This window comes from Entelurus aequoreus, linkage group LG06 (assembly GCF_033978785.1).
Source record: "Entelurus aequoreus isolate RoL-2023_Sb linkage group LG06, RoL_Eaeq_v1.1, whole genome shotgun sequence".
NCBI lineage: Eukaryota > Metazoa > Chordata > Actinopteri > Syngnathiformes > Syngnathidae > Entelurus > Entelurus aequoreus.
In genome coordinates, this window is record NC_084736.1 from 45,859,594 (window position 1) to 45,874,317 (window position 14,724).

The window sequence follows — 14,724 nt, forward strand, 5'->3', positions numbered from 1 at the left end:
CTGTTTTAGCATTATATGACAACGCACACATCTTAATGTTTAATTATGACAAGGGCCGTACTAAGGCCTTCATTCTCCAGCTTTGGCCTAGTAGTAAGCATGATGGCCTCAGTCCGGAGATCGATGGTTAGAATCCCTGTTGGATTTGGACACCAGTGGAGTTTGCATCTTCGCCTGTTCCTTTTTTTTTTTTGCTGGGGGGAGGGGATTTGACGTTACAGTAATTGTTCGTTTGTCAGTTGTGTCCTGTGATTGGCTGGCAACCAGTCTCAGTTTGGGCATCTTTCCCAAAGCCGGCTCGGATTGGCTATCATTGACCCAATGAGAACGAGCGATATAGAAAGTTGGAGGATCGTACATATTCCCGACCAATCAATGCAGACGATGGTACGTTCGTGACGTAGGCAGTGCTTCTGTGGAGATTTAAATTTGAAGAAAATTTATAACGTGCTCTTCATCGAACGTTAAGGTAGCATATTCTAGTTGATCCACCTGAGCATCAGAACAATCACACTTTGGAAGATTAGGTAGGTAACTGTTTCTAAAACATGTTATTGCAACACACATCCATCAAATGAACTTTTTAAACGTTTTTGATTTCCAACGGTAATAGATAACAATTTACTGACCTTCTCAGTGGTTGCCACAACTCAACATATCTCAAACTCAATGCTATAAAATATATGCTTGAAATATATATTTGGGTTTGAAAGTATAAACATGCAATTACTCCTACATAAGACATGTAACGGTCGTCGTCGTTGTTCAGCATAGTTGTATAACGATCTACTCCAACTCAAACTGTATAAGTCCACGTTGGTGTTTGAAAGATAAGCAAGTGAAAATGTTGTTTTTAATAATAAAAACTTAAAGGTGCTTTTTGCAACTTCCTCACAGAAACATTTTTCAAAGCAAAACCCATAACGGAACACCACCGGCTAGCTTATTTTACCATTGGTGATTTAACACAGCACATTTATTTGACAATTGTCTCTATGTCATATGACTACAAAGTGACACAGAAGGGGTTAGTGCATGTGCCTCACAATATGAAGGTTCTGGGTTCGATCCCCGGGCTCGGGGGCTCCAAAGACATACACCTGGGGATAGGTTGATTGGCAACAATAAATTGGCAAATGAGGTGACGACTTGTCTTGCCTCCCGCCCGAATGCAGCTGGGATAGGCTCCAGCACCCCCCGCGACCCCAAAAGGGACAAGCGATAAAAAATGGATGGATGGATGTTTAACCAGCCCTAATGAAATGATTGGTGGGGAGCGTCTGCACACATACAAAAGCAGTCCAAGAGAAACGATTTGCGCATGCGCGTGCCATGTGTTAGAACGGTTATTACGTCAAATGTACGAGAAGCCTTAAGAGCAGTGGTCCCCAACCACCGGGCCGCGGCCCGGTACCGGTCCGTGGGTCGATTGGTACCGGGCCGCACAAGAAATTTAATTAAAAAAAAAAAAAACATTATAATTAATTTCAGAAATATTAATAACAGAAAGAAACAACCCTTTTGTGCGAATGAATGTAAATGGGGGAGGGAGGTTTTTGGGGTTGGTGCACTCATTGTAAGTGTATCATGTGTTTTTGATGTTGATTTAATCAAATATTTTTTTTTTTTATTAAATCAACATCAAAAACACAAGATACACTTATAATGAGTGCACCAACCCAAAAAACCTCCCTCCCCCATTTACATTCATTCGCACAAAAGGGTTGTTTCTTTCTGTTATTAATATTTCTGGTTCCTACATTATATATCAATATAGACCAATACAGTCTGCAGGGATACAGTCCTTACCCCCCTCCGGTCCATTGGACAAATTTTCAAGCGTTGACCGGTCCGCAGTTACAAAAAGGTTGGGGACCACTGCTTAAGAGGGAGTGATATACTGTGTAAAATACATTGGAAAGTTAGCGCCCTCTATAGGCATCTGTGTACATTTTGCAAACAGCCCCTTTAATAAATCAGAGTATTATATGATAGGAGTCAGAGTGTTGTGGGTTTTAATGCCAATAGAGGGCGCCTTGACACCAAAGTATAATGTAGTGTGTGTTGTTTATCCTGACCAAAATGTCTCATAATCTTCTTTGTGTCTTTTGTGTGTAACAGAGACCTTCAAGAATGGAGCAGCTTCTACACACTTTCCAGGGTGCCATCGAGGGGATGACATGGGAGCAGATCAGCAGCACCCTTATGGAGGTTATTGCAGACTGCTCGCCTCCTCCTACTCCTCCTTGCCCCCCGGAACTTGCTCAACTGGACTCATACAACCTAGTGAGTAGATCACAAATAAAAATGCTTTTACTGACACATCAACTACTACTACTACTATGGCCGTTCCTGTCGCATGCGACAAACTGCTTCCCGTGTTAAGCGTCTCGCTTCCAAGAATAACTTGTATGCCTCTTGAGAGACTCTGCAGCCTTTGTTAATTGCTGCACGCCAGTTGGATATTTCACTTGCAAGAGCCTTCTTGTTGTCAATGTTGATGGAGAAATAGTTCAGGTCCCTCTTGATTACATCTTTAAAACATAGGCGGGGACGTCCTTGTTTGCGCGGAGAATTGGCTAGTTCGCCATACAATAAGAGTTTGGGGACGCAAGCGTCATCCATGGCTTTGGCTAAGAATTGTGTACAGGTCACAGGAGCCCGTTTTCTGTAGTATGAGTGAGTTGGTTACATGGTCCTTCCAACAAATGCCCAGTATGGAACGAAGGCAGCGGAAATTAAACGCATTGAGGTGATGTTCGTTCCTGCGGTATGTTGTCCATGACTCAGATACGTATAGTAAGGTACTAAGTACACGTGTGGTATACACGTACTTTAAGGAGCAAGGAAAGGTTCTAGTTGTGCCAGCCACGCTTTCTCAATTTGCTAAAAATTGACGATGGCCTTCCAATGCGCATGTCAAGTTTTGCATCAAGGTTGTTGGTGTTGGAGACTGTGGATCCCAGGTAGGTGAATTTGTCCTCCACAGATAGAGGTGTGTTGGAGATGGAGATAGCAGGGTTAAGGGTTGCAGGTTGGTCAAGGACAACTGTCTTTTTTAAGCTAATCTGCAGGCCGAACTCTTGACATGGAGAGTCAAAAGATGTGCAGAGCAGTTGTAGTTGTACCATTGCCTTCATGCCATCATGAAATTCAGTCATCCTCTTCAGCAGTTTAGGGGGCAACCAAGTCTTTGCAAAACAAAGAAGAGTCCAGATCGGCTGATGTAGTCAAAGGCCTCAGTCAAGTCCACAAACACCGGAAACAGAGGTTGTTGTTGCACGCCTCATCAACCCATCACTAGTCTACACGGTCCCCTTTGTTTTTATAGATGGTGAAGATGTTAGCGTCTCCTAAGACATCTGGGAGATATCCATTGTTCCAGCAAGACACAAACAGTTGGTGTAAAACAGACATGATTGCATCCCCACCTGCCTTAAAAACCTCAGAAGGGAGGCCGTCAGCTCCGGGAGACTTGTTTTTAAGGGCGTTTATGGCAGATTTGACATCCTCAATGGTGATCTCAGCATCCAGGTCAGTCAGAGGGGGGAGCTCAGGGACAGCAGCAGTTATTGCCACTGTGTTGGCTGTGACAGACTGGCCATAGAGAATGCTAAAATTATCAGCCCAACGTGTCAGATGAGATTCCAGATCAGTTAGGGATTTACTAGCTCGAGAACAGAGGGGTGAGGACTTTTTGGTGACTGGGCCTAAAGCTTCTTTCAGGCCTATGAAGAAGCCTCTGATGTTGCCACTGGATGCACATGACTCGATACGGTCAAATAGTGTGTTCCAGTATTCTTGCATGGCAATACGAGTGGCCTTTTGGACATTGTGACATGCCTGCCTCCATGCTGCCTTATTTGAGCGAGTGTTATGCTGCAAGCAAGACAGTCTGGCTGAGCACTTTGAGGCAATTGCTGGTCGTAGCAGGCTGGCATGAGCCTTGAACCAGTCTGGCTGTGACCTGGATAGCGTTCCATAGGTGGAGAATGCAGTTTTCGTGGTGATAAGAGTGGAAGTGCTGCTAGGCAGAGATGTCCGCAGGTGAGATGGATGGATCAGTGTTATCTGCATGCAGTGATGAGGTGGCATAGCCAGACACAAGTACTTCTTGGAATGCACGGTGCAGTGCAGGAGCATTGGTAGCAGAAACATCCAGGTGAGGAGTGGGCTTGGGCCTACCGTGATGAAGCTTCATTGGGGTCAACCTTAGTTTGCAGCATACAAGGGCGTGATCAGTGTCACAGTCTGCTGAATGGTGTGATCGGCAGTGTGCTACATCTTTTAAGTGCTCACGCTTCACCAGCACATGGTCAAGTTGGTGCCAGCATTTAGAATGAGGGTGACACCAGGTAACTTTAGAGGAGTTTGAGCCTGAAAGAAGGAATAGGGGACAGAGTTGGTGTGTGCTGCAGAGTTCCGGCAGACGTTGTTCATTGTCATTCATGTTGCAATGACCATGGTCTCCCAGGATGTCGGGCCATGCTCTGAGTTCACACCCACTCGGGCATTGAAGTCCCCAAGGTTGAGGGGGTCTTTTGAATAATGGAGCTCAGTTGATTGTAGAAAGTTTCTATTGGATACAGGTCAGAAGTCTGTGTAGGAGCATAAGTGGCTATGATTGTGAGTGGGCCAGAGTTTTTGTGAAGGCGCAGTGAGGAGAGGCATAGAGAGAGGTTTTTCCACTTAGAGCAAGAGCTTGTTTTGAATTGCAAAGTCAGCGCCATGCATTGGTCTGTCGCCATCTGGGAAACCATTCCAGAATAAGGTGTAGTTTTTTTCCTGGACAGAGCCAACGCCGGTCAGCCAGGTTTCACTAAGGGCAGCGATGGAGATGTTGAGGCAAAGTAGTTCTGCATCAATGAGGGCTGATTTGCGAGGTGAGGCACAGTCCATCTCAGATCCAATGCCAAGGGAGCGCACATTCCAGCATGCAATGGATGTATATGTGGCAGTTGCAGGATGTTTCGGGATGGACGGCGTGGTGCTGTTGGAAGAGTGGCCGTGCCAGCAACCTGAGGGTTCCTGGTTCAATCCCCACCTTCTAACAACCTCGTCACGTCCGTTGTGTCCTTGAGCAAGACACTTCACTTTTGCACCTGTTGGGTCGTGGTTTGGGCCTTGCATGGCAGCTCCCGCCATCAGTGTGTGAATGTGTGTGTGAATGTGGAAATAGTGTCAAAGCGCTTTGAGTACCTTGAAGGTAGAAAAGCGCTATACAAGTATAACCCATTTACATTTTACATTAACATGTTTAAAAGGTCACCTAGCGTGTACGCGGGCCTTGCTGAGCAACGACAGCGCTCTTAAGAACAGAGCGCTCCCGAGTTGCCAGTCGTAGAGGCATAATATTTGAATTCATGGAGAGAACAGATGCTCATGCATAACGGAGAGTGCCGAGGCAGATTTTTTTGAAAGCATGCTTGCCCAAGACAAACTTACACCTCTGGACTATACTGCAGGTTCCAACGGAAGTGTGTGAGAGTTGGTGTAGTTTGTAAGTTGCCCCGCAGTGACCAACTATCTAGGTCTATTGCCCCGTGACCATTGGCGATGTGCTCTTCTGCTCACCGGGCGGCTGAGACGGGCCAATTCAGGTACTGTGACAGCAGACACGCCCTGAACTCAGCCTACCAGCCCCTTCTGCCAGGCCAGCTAAGTGGACTGGGTTTTCCTGGTCTCTCGCCTTTGACCTGTCTGGCTTGCTTAGAGCTACCAGGGGTAAAAGCCCCCTGCCAGCATAGATCTCAAAGTATAATGTAGTGTGTGTTGTTTAACCTGACCAAAATGTCTCATAGTCTTCTTTGTGTCATTTGTGTGTAACAGAGACCTTTAACAATGGAACAGCTCGTGGACACATTCCAGGGTGCCATCGAGGGGATGACATGGGAGGAGATCAGCAGCACCCTTAAGAAGGTTATTGAAGACTGCTCGCCTCCTCCTACTCCTCCGTGCCCCCTGGAGCCTGCTCAGCTGGACTCGTACAACCTAGTGAGTAGATCACAAATAAAAATGCTTTTACTGACACATCAACAAGCGGGTCTCATTAGAGAAAAAACAATACATATTTAACAAACTATAACTTGTCTCTCTTCCTTTCCTCCTGATAATCTTCATCTACAACTGATCTTGAAGAAAATAGGGGTAAAGTTTAATGCACTGCTTGACTGCAACCAGCAAGGGCGCTGTTGAATCTTGGCAAGCAGTCTAAAGCACATGGTTACATGTGCTATGCTATATGGTACAATACATTTAATGCAAAATTACCATTAAACCGAAACTTTTGTAGCCACACACACACACACATACACATATTCCTTTCCTCCATTGCCAATCAAGGACATTCAGCAAAATGTCTGTCAAAATAGATACACCAATGTGTTTTAAGTGAAGCCTGTGCAGTAGACACATGACATCATTACACTCAATTTTAACACTTGTGTGTGTGTGTTTATGTTTCCAGATGTCCACCACAGCCGCCAATACGCTGCACCCAGGTATCAACTTGTCGTTAAAAAATCTCCACCCCATCAGAACGATGTAAGAAACGCACACAAATAGGCATCCATTAAAACACATATAAGCCCTGTTTGCACCTTTGTAATAACACGTGTCCATGTCGGAACAGAATGGTGGTCTATGAGATCTTGCCAGCCCCTCGAGTCACTGCACCTGCACCAAAACCCTCCAAGGCAAAGTAAGTTTGGGCTTTTTCTTCTTTCATGTTGAATGGCAGTGTCTTTATAAACAAAGAAATGGAACGTGTGTGCTTAGACCATCTTTCTGCAGAAGGAGGAAGAGGCATGAAAAAGAGGACCACATTAAGAAACCGCCCAATGCCTTCATGATGTTCTTGAAAGAGAACAGGCAAAGCGTGGCGGCGGGCATGAACGTCAAAAGGAGCACCGAAGTCAACACCATCCTAGGCCAGATAGTAAGTCACAGCTTTCGACCATGTAAGGAAATAATGTGGCTGGATGACAGCAGTCACTGAAAATAGGCTTTAGTCGCAAAAAGGTGGAGGAGCACTTTACTAATTATCATGTTTGTTGTGTCCACAGTGGAGATCAATGACAATGGATGAACAGAATAAATATTATAAAATGGCTGATGAAGAGCTACGTCGCAGGAGGAGCAGTAGCAGCACTTTGACGGCATGAAATACTGGCTTGCCAAGATTAATCGGGCCGTGGCTATGATTTGCCGGAAGTGACTGCAAAACATGTTATCCATGACTCTCCCTCCCCCCCATCATCATCACCCACCCTACCCGGCCACCAGTAAAGGTCCGACAGGATGCTCACCAACAACAATAGCAACAACAGTAGTTAACTGTTTCAGCTCATAAGTGGCCTAGTGGTTAGAGTGTCCGCCCTGAGATCGGTAGGTTGTGATTTCAAATCCCGGCCGGGTCATACCAAAGACTATAAAAATGGGACCCATTACCTCCCTGCTTGGCACTCAGCATCAAGGGTTGGAATTGGGGGTTAAATCACCAAAAATGATTCCCGGGTGCGGCTATGCTGCTGCCCACTGCTCCCCTCACCTCCCAGGGGGTGATCAAGGGGATGGGTCAAATGCAGAGGACAAATTTCACCACACCTAGTGTGTGTGACAATCATTGGTACTTTAACTTTTAACTTTAAACATGGTTGTTTAAGGCCTTAACCACTAGGGGAGCTTCTTGATAGAGTTATACATAATGTACAGGTTTGTATTTTGTTCATATTCTGGTGTCGTTTTTATGTATAAATGTATATAGTTTTGAGAGTGTGTTGAGGGAAGAGAGAGTTTGGCAGTTAGTATTTGAAAAACGTTTGCACTTCATATAAATATATAATCATATTGTATTTATTCATTTTTATGCATATACTGTATATACATATTACATTATATTTTGTACTTTTTGTGGTAATTTATGACTTTATGATTTAGTATTTTAATAAAAAAATATTTGTCTTTTTGTACAAACTATAGATGTGTGAATTTATGTTTGGGGGGTTGAAGGTGCACATCATGCAACACAAGTTTGCAGGGTGAGCTGGTGCATGGTGACTGTTGGGCCCTCAAATGCTAGTAGTGGAGATGCAGCACGTGGAAGGGTCTACAGGGTCACGGCCCTCCCAGAGAGGTGCACATTGTCAGCCAAGTCTCTTGGTAAATGTCTTTGGAGGTTAAATGGTTGTTGAAAATTATTCTATGTATATTTAAGTCCCAATTGAAGTCCATTAAGATTAAAAAAAGTTAACGTTAAAGCTCCGACCAACAATTCAATTTCAGAGCTGATACATTGCATTACGTACTCTTTAAAAGGGAAGTGCTGTTGGCATATAACTCTGCATTGGTATCTCTGTTCTGATTGGCTTATGAACCTGATTCAGCAAAAAAAACAAAAAAACAGCTGTTGATACCTAGACATTAGTTACTAAACTAATGTACTCGGCGTGATTCACAGTGTGAGCAACTCTCTCTAAACGTAAATCAAAGTGACATTAAATCTCTGATAAATTAATAAAATAAAATCAAGACAAATTAATTTTTTGCCTTCATTTCAGCTAACTTGCCAAAAAGTGCTACTTGACATATTTTGACAGTGACATTCCCACAGTATGTGTGCAACATTTGTTCTGGGAGTACATAAAGTCCATTTAGTCAAATAGCAATGGAATTAATATTAATGAAGATTCTCCAACCTGCAGAGAGGAGGATGCAAGGTTGGTTTTTGTGCATGTGACGCCATCAGATTTGTCCATGACAACAACGTTTTGAAGCTCTCTGATGCTCTGTTTGTCACTTTCTTCCTTCTTCTTCCGTCCAGACATAACACCGTGTGCGACTGTGGAGAGCAGCAAGGGGAAACTGGGACTATGAATTGGTAAACATTTAGGAAAGTTTAAAATCAGCTCTCTATACCATTCATTTTAAATGGACAAACTTACTCAACTAATAAAGAAAATTATAATACATTTGGTTTATTTTGGTATTTTGCGCAACAGTATTGCGTGAAGTAGAGTGAAATATTCATTCATGGCTAATAAAGTTGTAAACATTTAAACAATAAAAGGTACATACCTCTGCTGTAGGCCTCTAGCCAGTTCATGAATAAAGCACAAACTCAGAATATTTCTGTTGGCTGGGAAAGAAAAGGCAAAATTATCAAAACATTAATTATAAACGAGTCACAATTGAACAAGAAATATCTAAAGAAATCGTCTTTTTTACCAAAATGTATGTAGCTAAAAAATATCAGTTAATGGGCTTAACTTTTCCTCAAATGTATTAGCAAACATATCCATAAAATAAACAATGATTTAAAAACAAAAAAAACATTGTTAAAATCCAATTTGATTGAAGAACTAAATTTTGCAGTCTCGCACTATATAGTTTATTTTTGTGTCTTGTTCTTCTATTATGCGGTTAGTGTTAACTCTGTATTATGTTTCCCCCATTGTACTGTCAGATTTATTGTTAATTGTAATGTCATGTTTGTATGTAAATAAAGCTATGTTAAATTTTTTGTGGTGACCCATGCCGTTGGAAAACTGATGAATCCAGCTCCCTTAGTTGTATCATGTGATACATCATCCATCCATCCATCCCTTTTCTACCGCTTATTCATGTTTATTAAAATAAATAATTTCACAAATACTTGTGCCATACATACTTTTTAATTGAATTTTAAGTTATTTATTTGACATCCGATTAGGTCAATTAGTAAGGTAGGCTTCGGGTAAAAGAAAACTGGCATTATTCCATACATTTATTTACATTAGAAAATACTTTGAACCAGTATATTGTCCAAGTTTGTTTATATTTGGTTGAAGTACTTACTTACTAAATATTTGCGTACTTTTATTTTTACAGCAGTATATGCCAATGTACGCATATATTGATTCTGACAAGGGCCGCACACTGCATGGCCGTGCGTCCGTGATTGGCTGGCAACTCGTCCTAGTTTATCCCGCCTCTTGCCCAAAGCCAGCTTGCATTGGCTTTCGCTGACCCAATGAGAACGAACGAAATAGAAAGTGGGCGGATCCTATGTGATTTGGACTAATTCTTTATTTTATTTTTTATACACCTTTATTTATAAACTGCAACTTTTACAAACAATCAAGAAATAATAATAATCAAAATAAGTACAAAAACAGTACAAATCAGCGCCGGGGGGTTGTAAACGCAATAAAGTAACTAAAATAGAATGCAAAATATATATTTATAACAAAGTGCAAAGCCATAGGCTCACACAAGTTCAGTAAATAATTTAAATATGGAACACAGCATCATCGTTTTCACAGCTTTTTGAGTGTTTTAACGCAGAATTCTAATTCTTTTTTAAAGGCACAAAAAACAGGTCGGGTATTGAGAAACTTACATTTAATGAATATAAAACTTAGCCAATAGTATAATGAGGTTGCAAAGGTAAAATTAATTTTCAATTTTTTTTTCATACAGTGTAAATCCAAATAGCACATCTTTAAAACAAAGCACACATTGTCATGAATATTGTCCAGAATGAGTGATTTCGACATATTTTTTTTATTTTTTATATATGTATATAAACCTTTATTTATAAATTTCAACATTTACAAACAGTTGAAAATAATAATCAAATTAAATACAAAAAAAGTACAAAACAGTACAAAACAGCGCCAGGGGGTTGTAAATTCAAAGTAACTAAAATAGAATGCAATATATATATATATATATATATATATATATATATATATATATATATATATATATATATATATATATATATATATATATATATATATATATATATATATATATATATATATATATATATATATATATATATATATAAAATAAACAAATATATATATATATATATATATATATATATATATATATATATATATATATATATATATATATATATATATATATATATATATATATATATATATATATATATATATATATATATATATATATATATAAAATAATAATACAATTAAACTATATAAATATAAAATTTTATATATATATATATATATAAAATAAACAAAGTGCAAAGCCATAGGCTCACTCAATCTCATTTGGAACACAGCATCATCGTTTTCCCAGCTTTTTGGTTGTTAGAGGTATAAAGAGTGTTATAATGTAGAGTTCTAAATCTTTTTTAAAGGCACAAAAAACAAGTCGGGTATGATTTCGACTAATCCGTGCAGACGCCGGGACGTTCATGATGTCATGTTTCTATGGGGATTTAAACTTTAAGAACATTATTCTAATGTACAACAAACGCGAGGGAATAATCTTGTGTGGTAGGTTTATTTTATTGGGAAAAAAACGTGTTTAAAAAGTGTTAAAATACTTAATGTGCAAAAAGAGAAAATAGGCGAAATTTTAATATAAGAAATAATAATAATGGATTACCCTCAAGTTTCTGGCCCACGCCATGCGCCGCCCCCATGGCTCAGTACCATTCACAATTAGCAATTGAAGAGAGTTGCATTCAATTTGGAAAATGATTATAAATATTTAAAAATGTGTAAACTGTATTACAATCAGGGGCGCTGCTAGGGATTTTGGGCCCCATGAAAAGAATCTTTACAGGGCCCCCTGTATTATAATTTCATCATCATTAGGGGCCTCTCTAGGCCCCCCTCCATCATGGGCCCTGTCACGCCAATTTTCTTCCCATTACAAAAACCTTCCTAGCCCCCATTTACTTCCGGGGTCAGTTCTGCTTACGTCATTTCCTCTTACGTACGTCATTTCCTCTTACTGCCCGTCAGTTTTTTTTGTTTTTTTTATAATATAGTCATTTCCTCTTACGTAATTGACAGCGATCGATAGAATCGATAGAATCCAAATCTCCTGAAAATGGTGGTGTCACTGAATGATATTCGTCTTTATCTTTCTTTCCCAGGGGACTTATGTCAAACACCAGCAGGCTTCGAAACATTTCAAGCGGAGTGTTAGGGCCGCTGCTGGGAACTTCTGTCTTCGTGGTAACGTGCAAAAAATATGAATTAATATATAATACTGTTAAATGTATGTACTACTTTAAATCAACATTATTGTTGAAACCATTTCACTAACATTAATTAATATATAATAATGTTAAATGTCTGTACTTTAAATCAACATTATTGTTGAAACCATTTCACTAATATTAATTAATATATAATACTGTTAAATGTCTGTACTACTTTAAATCAACATTATTGTTGAAACCATTTCACTAATATTCATTAATATATAATACTGTTAAATGTCTGTACTTTAAATCAACATTATTGTTGAAACCATTTCACTACAATATTGTGTGTGTGTAGAAGAGGTCCTGTACCATGGGAACAGAAGGCTCATTTGGACAGAGGAGGAGAAAGTGGCTGTGTTAACCGAAGCCCATGCAGGCCATTTTGGACCACGGAGGATGCAAGCGAAGATTGCTCCCCGGTTTTATTGGCGGTCCATCACACAGGACACATTGGATTGGGTAAGCAAGCTCCTAGAAGGAAGATATTTGCTTTTAATTTGTATTTTTAGTTGAAACACTCAGGTTAGTAGGTCGCAAAGTGTTGTGGAATCAAATCATATCTACAATATGTTTCCCTTTATTACTGCTTTTAGGTGCGCACATGTCCTGACTGCCAGCGCTTTGAAAAGTTAAAGACCGAGGCGCCTGAGCTGAAGCCCGTCAAGGTCGTATCACCTTGGTACATGGTTGGTGAGTGGCTTTATTCACACATCCCTCACCTTTTCACGCACAACTATACAAAAACTCAGTCTACATTCAAATATTTGCTAAACTGAAAACTGGAGTTCATGCTCTAGATGTGGACCTCTTTGGACCTGTGAAAAAGTCGTCTAAGGGGAACAGATATTGTCTCACTTTGACCGATTATTTCACCAAGTGGGTTGAAGCAAGAACATTCCCAAAAAAGACAGCAGCCAATGTGAAGTAGGTATTCTTTATATTTTGGTGTTTCACTTACCCATGGCCATAATCAGAAAGGGAAAAAGCCACTAAAGTGCATAATTTATATATATTTACATATATATATATATATATATACAATTCTATTGTAATTATTAGTTGTACTAATATAATTTCTGTGGTGCCCCACAGGCCTTGAGGGACATTTTCTTTACTCATGGTTTGCCTGAAGTTATCTTCACTGACCAGGGCACTGAATTCAAGAAAGAGGTAACTAAATGGTGGTCTTTGACTATTGTACTCTATTGTAATTCAGTCTGAATGTACTCACATACTTGAATGCAATATTGAATTCTAACAACAACGTTACTGGTAAAATGTTTCATGATTGTCATATTGGTGATGACCAAGCCAGAACTCATTCCCTTGATGTTACAGAGTTATGGAGGTTCTTCCAAACAATATGGTTAGGCTGGAGACCCTGGATGGAAAGCCCAAGCATATGATGACCCCGTATGCATCACTGAAACCTCTGCGCCCGAGTATGTCAAACTGAATGCTGTTTACAGGCATTTTTGTTCAGAGATCTTAATATCCCTCCCCTTTATCATAATATGCCTCCTCTCTCATTTAGGGACTCACCCTGGCTGGCCAAAGGATTCCCCTTCAGCCCCTGTGCTTCCAGGAGATGCTGAAATGCTGACTTCCTTCATCATCGGAGGAGGAAACTGAGGTACTTTTTCAGAAAAAAAGTGTTAATGTGTCCATACATGTAGCTTTCTAACTATTTGTATGATTGACACATGTCCAGTGTCATTGTTTCACGGACCATACTTTTGCTGGCCCCACATCACCCTGGAAAAAAGAGCTGCACCCCGACCAGAAACAACTGGTGAGCAGGTTTCAAATTGAGTAAAATTTTGACATTGGAGCCAGTATATGATTAAAAATATATGCATTTATTGCTTTGTGAAGTGGCCAAGGTTATCTTCAAGTCGAGTAATGTAAAATTTTCTCATGAACAGCTCGAGTATGTTTTGGCCTGCGATCGTCCAGCTACGGAGCTGATCGTTAAAGAGGGAGGGGTGTGTTTAACCCGAGAAGAGTTTTGGTCTCTCGGGTTGTCCAGAGACATGGACTCCACGGTCAGTACTGTAACTGTTATGTTTGTTTCACTTGACTGCTTATTCCATGGATATGTATAACTTTGTAACATCTGTAATGTGATGACAGATGGGAAATGCTTGCCTCCAGCTGGTTCAGGAAGCTGCTCAGAGACGTGCAGGATTTCTTAGAGCTGCACAACAGAGGCTGCTTTTGGTCATTAAAAAATCTGATTCAATGGTTAATATAAAACGTCACATATCCTCATGTTTTTGGATTCAAAACTGTTCCAGGGCAAAGATGTCTTCATTGCCAACATGTATATTGTACCAACGTGGAAGCACAAAGACGTCGATCCAATGTCAAGCCTTCCAGTGAGTACAATGAAATTTGAATGATAATAGCTACACTAATCTGAAATTTATTTCTAAAATATTCATAAATGTTTACTACAGAGGGATGCACATCTAAAGGATGCACTCCTCTTCCCAGCGTGGAGCAAGCACAACGGGCCAGAGCATTCCCTTCTCTGTGTAAGTGTTGAAAAGAAAAATACTGGAGATATCTTATAATTCTTGTGCAATTACATTATTTATGCCTCTTTCTGCATTGACCATTATAGGTGTTGAGGCCAGCAAAGAGAGAAATTATCTTGCTGGACTCTCAGTTTGCCCTTTGGCCATCTGGTTTAGGTGATGAGGTGT

The 14,724-nt window shown here is 40.3% G+C and overlaps 1 protein-coding gene and 1 long non-coding RNA gene across 3 annotated transcripts; both read left to right on the plus strand.

Moving 5' to 3' along the window:
* The first annotated feature begins 438 nt into the window (after positions 1–438).
* LOC133652259 (transcription factor 7-like) lies at positions 439–7,814 on the plus strand. 2 transcript variants are annotated; one of them, XM_062050809.1, is made up of 7 exons: positions 439–527; positions 2,122–2,286; positions 5,830–5,994; positions 6,467–6,543; positions 6,632–6,700; positions 6,778–6,937; positions 7,065–7,814. In XM_062050809.1, the coding sequence occupies exons 2-7, from the start codon at positions 2,134–2,136 to the stop codon at positions 7,161–7,163; spliced, it is 723 nt and encodes a 240-aa protein (XP_061906793.1). In that variant the 5' UTR covers positions 439–527; positions 2,122–2,133; the 3' UTR covers positions 7,164–7,814. The 2 variants fall into 2 exon arrangements, with proteins under 2 accessions (XP_061906793.1, XP_061906794.1); XM_062050810.1 differs by having other exon boundaries at positions 6,793–6,937.
* Positions 7,815–11,908: 4,094 nt separating this feature from the next.
* LOC133651569 (uncharacterized) lies at positions 11,909–14,650 on the plus strand. Its single transcript, XR_009826444.1, has 10 exons — positions 11,909–11,984; positions 12,312–12,475; positions 12,610–12,706; positions 13,109–13,186; positions 13,355–13,458; positions 13,551–13,649; positions 13,728–13,808; positions 13,942–14,061; positions 14,314–14,394; positions 14,476–14,650. It is a non-coding gene; the product is annotated as an uncharacterized LOC133651569 (long non-coding RNA).
* Positions 14,651–14,724: the final 74 nt, after the last annotated feature.

Bases quoted from the DNA above. Each gene is read 5' to 3' on its own strand.
- LOC133652259 (XM_062050809.1), top strand. From the start codon at position 2,134: ATGGAGCAGCTTCTACACACTTTCCAGGGTGCCATCGAGGGGATGACA. The intron at 5,995-6,466 runs GTGAGTAGATCA...TTATGTTTCCAG, and splicing joins AGCTGGACTCGTACAACCTA to ATGTCCACCACAGCCGCCAA. The intron at 6,544-6,631 runs GTAAGAAACGCA...ATGTCGGAACAG, and splicing joins CTCCACCCCATCAGAACGAT to AATGGTGGTCTATGAGATCT.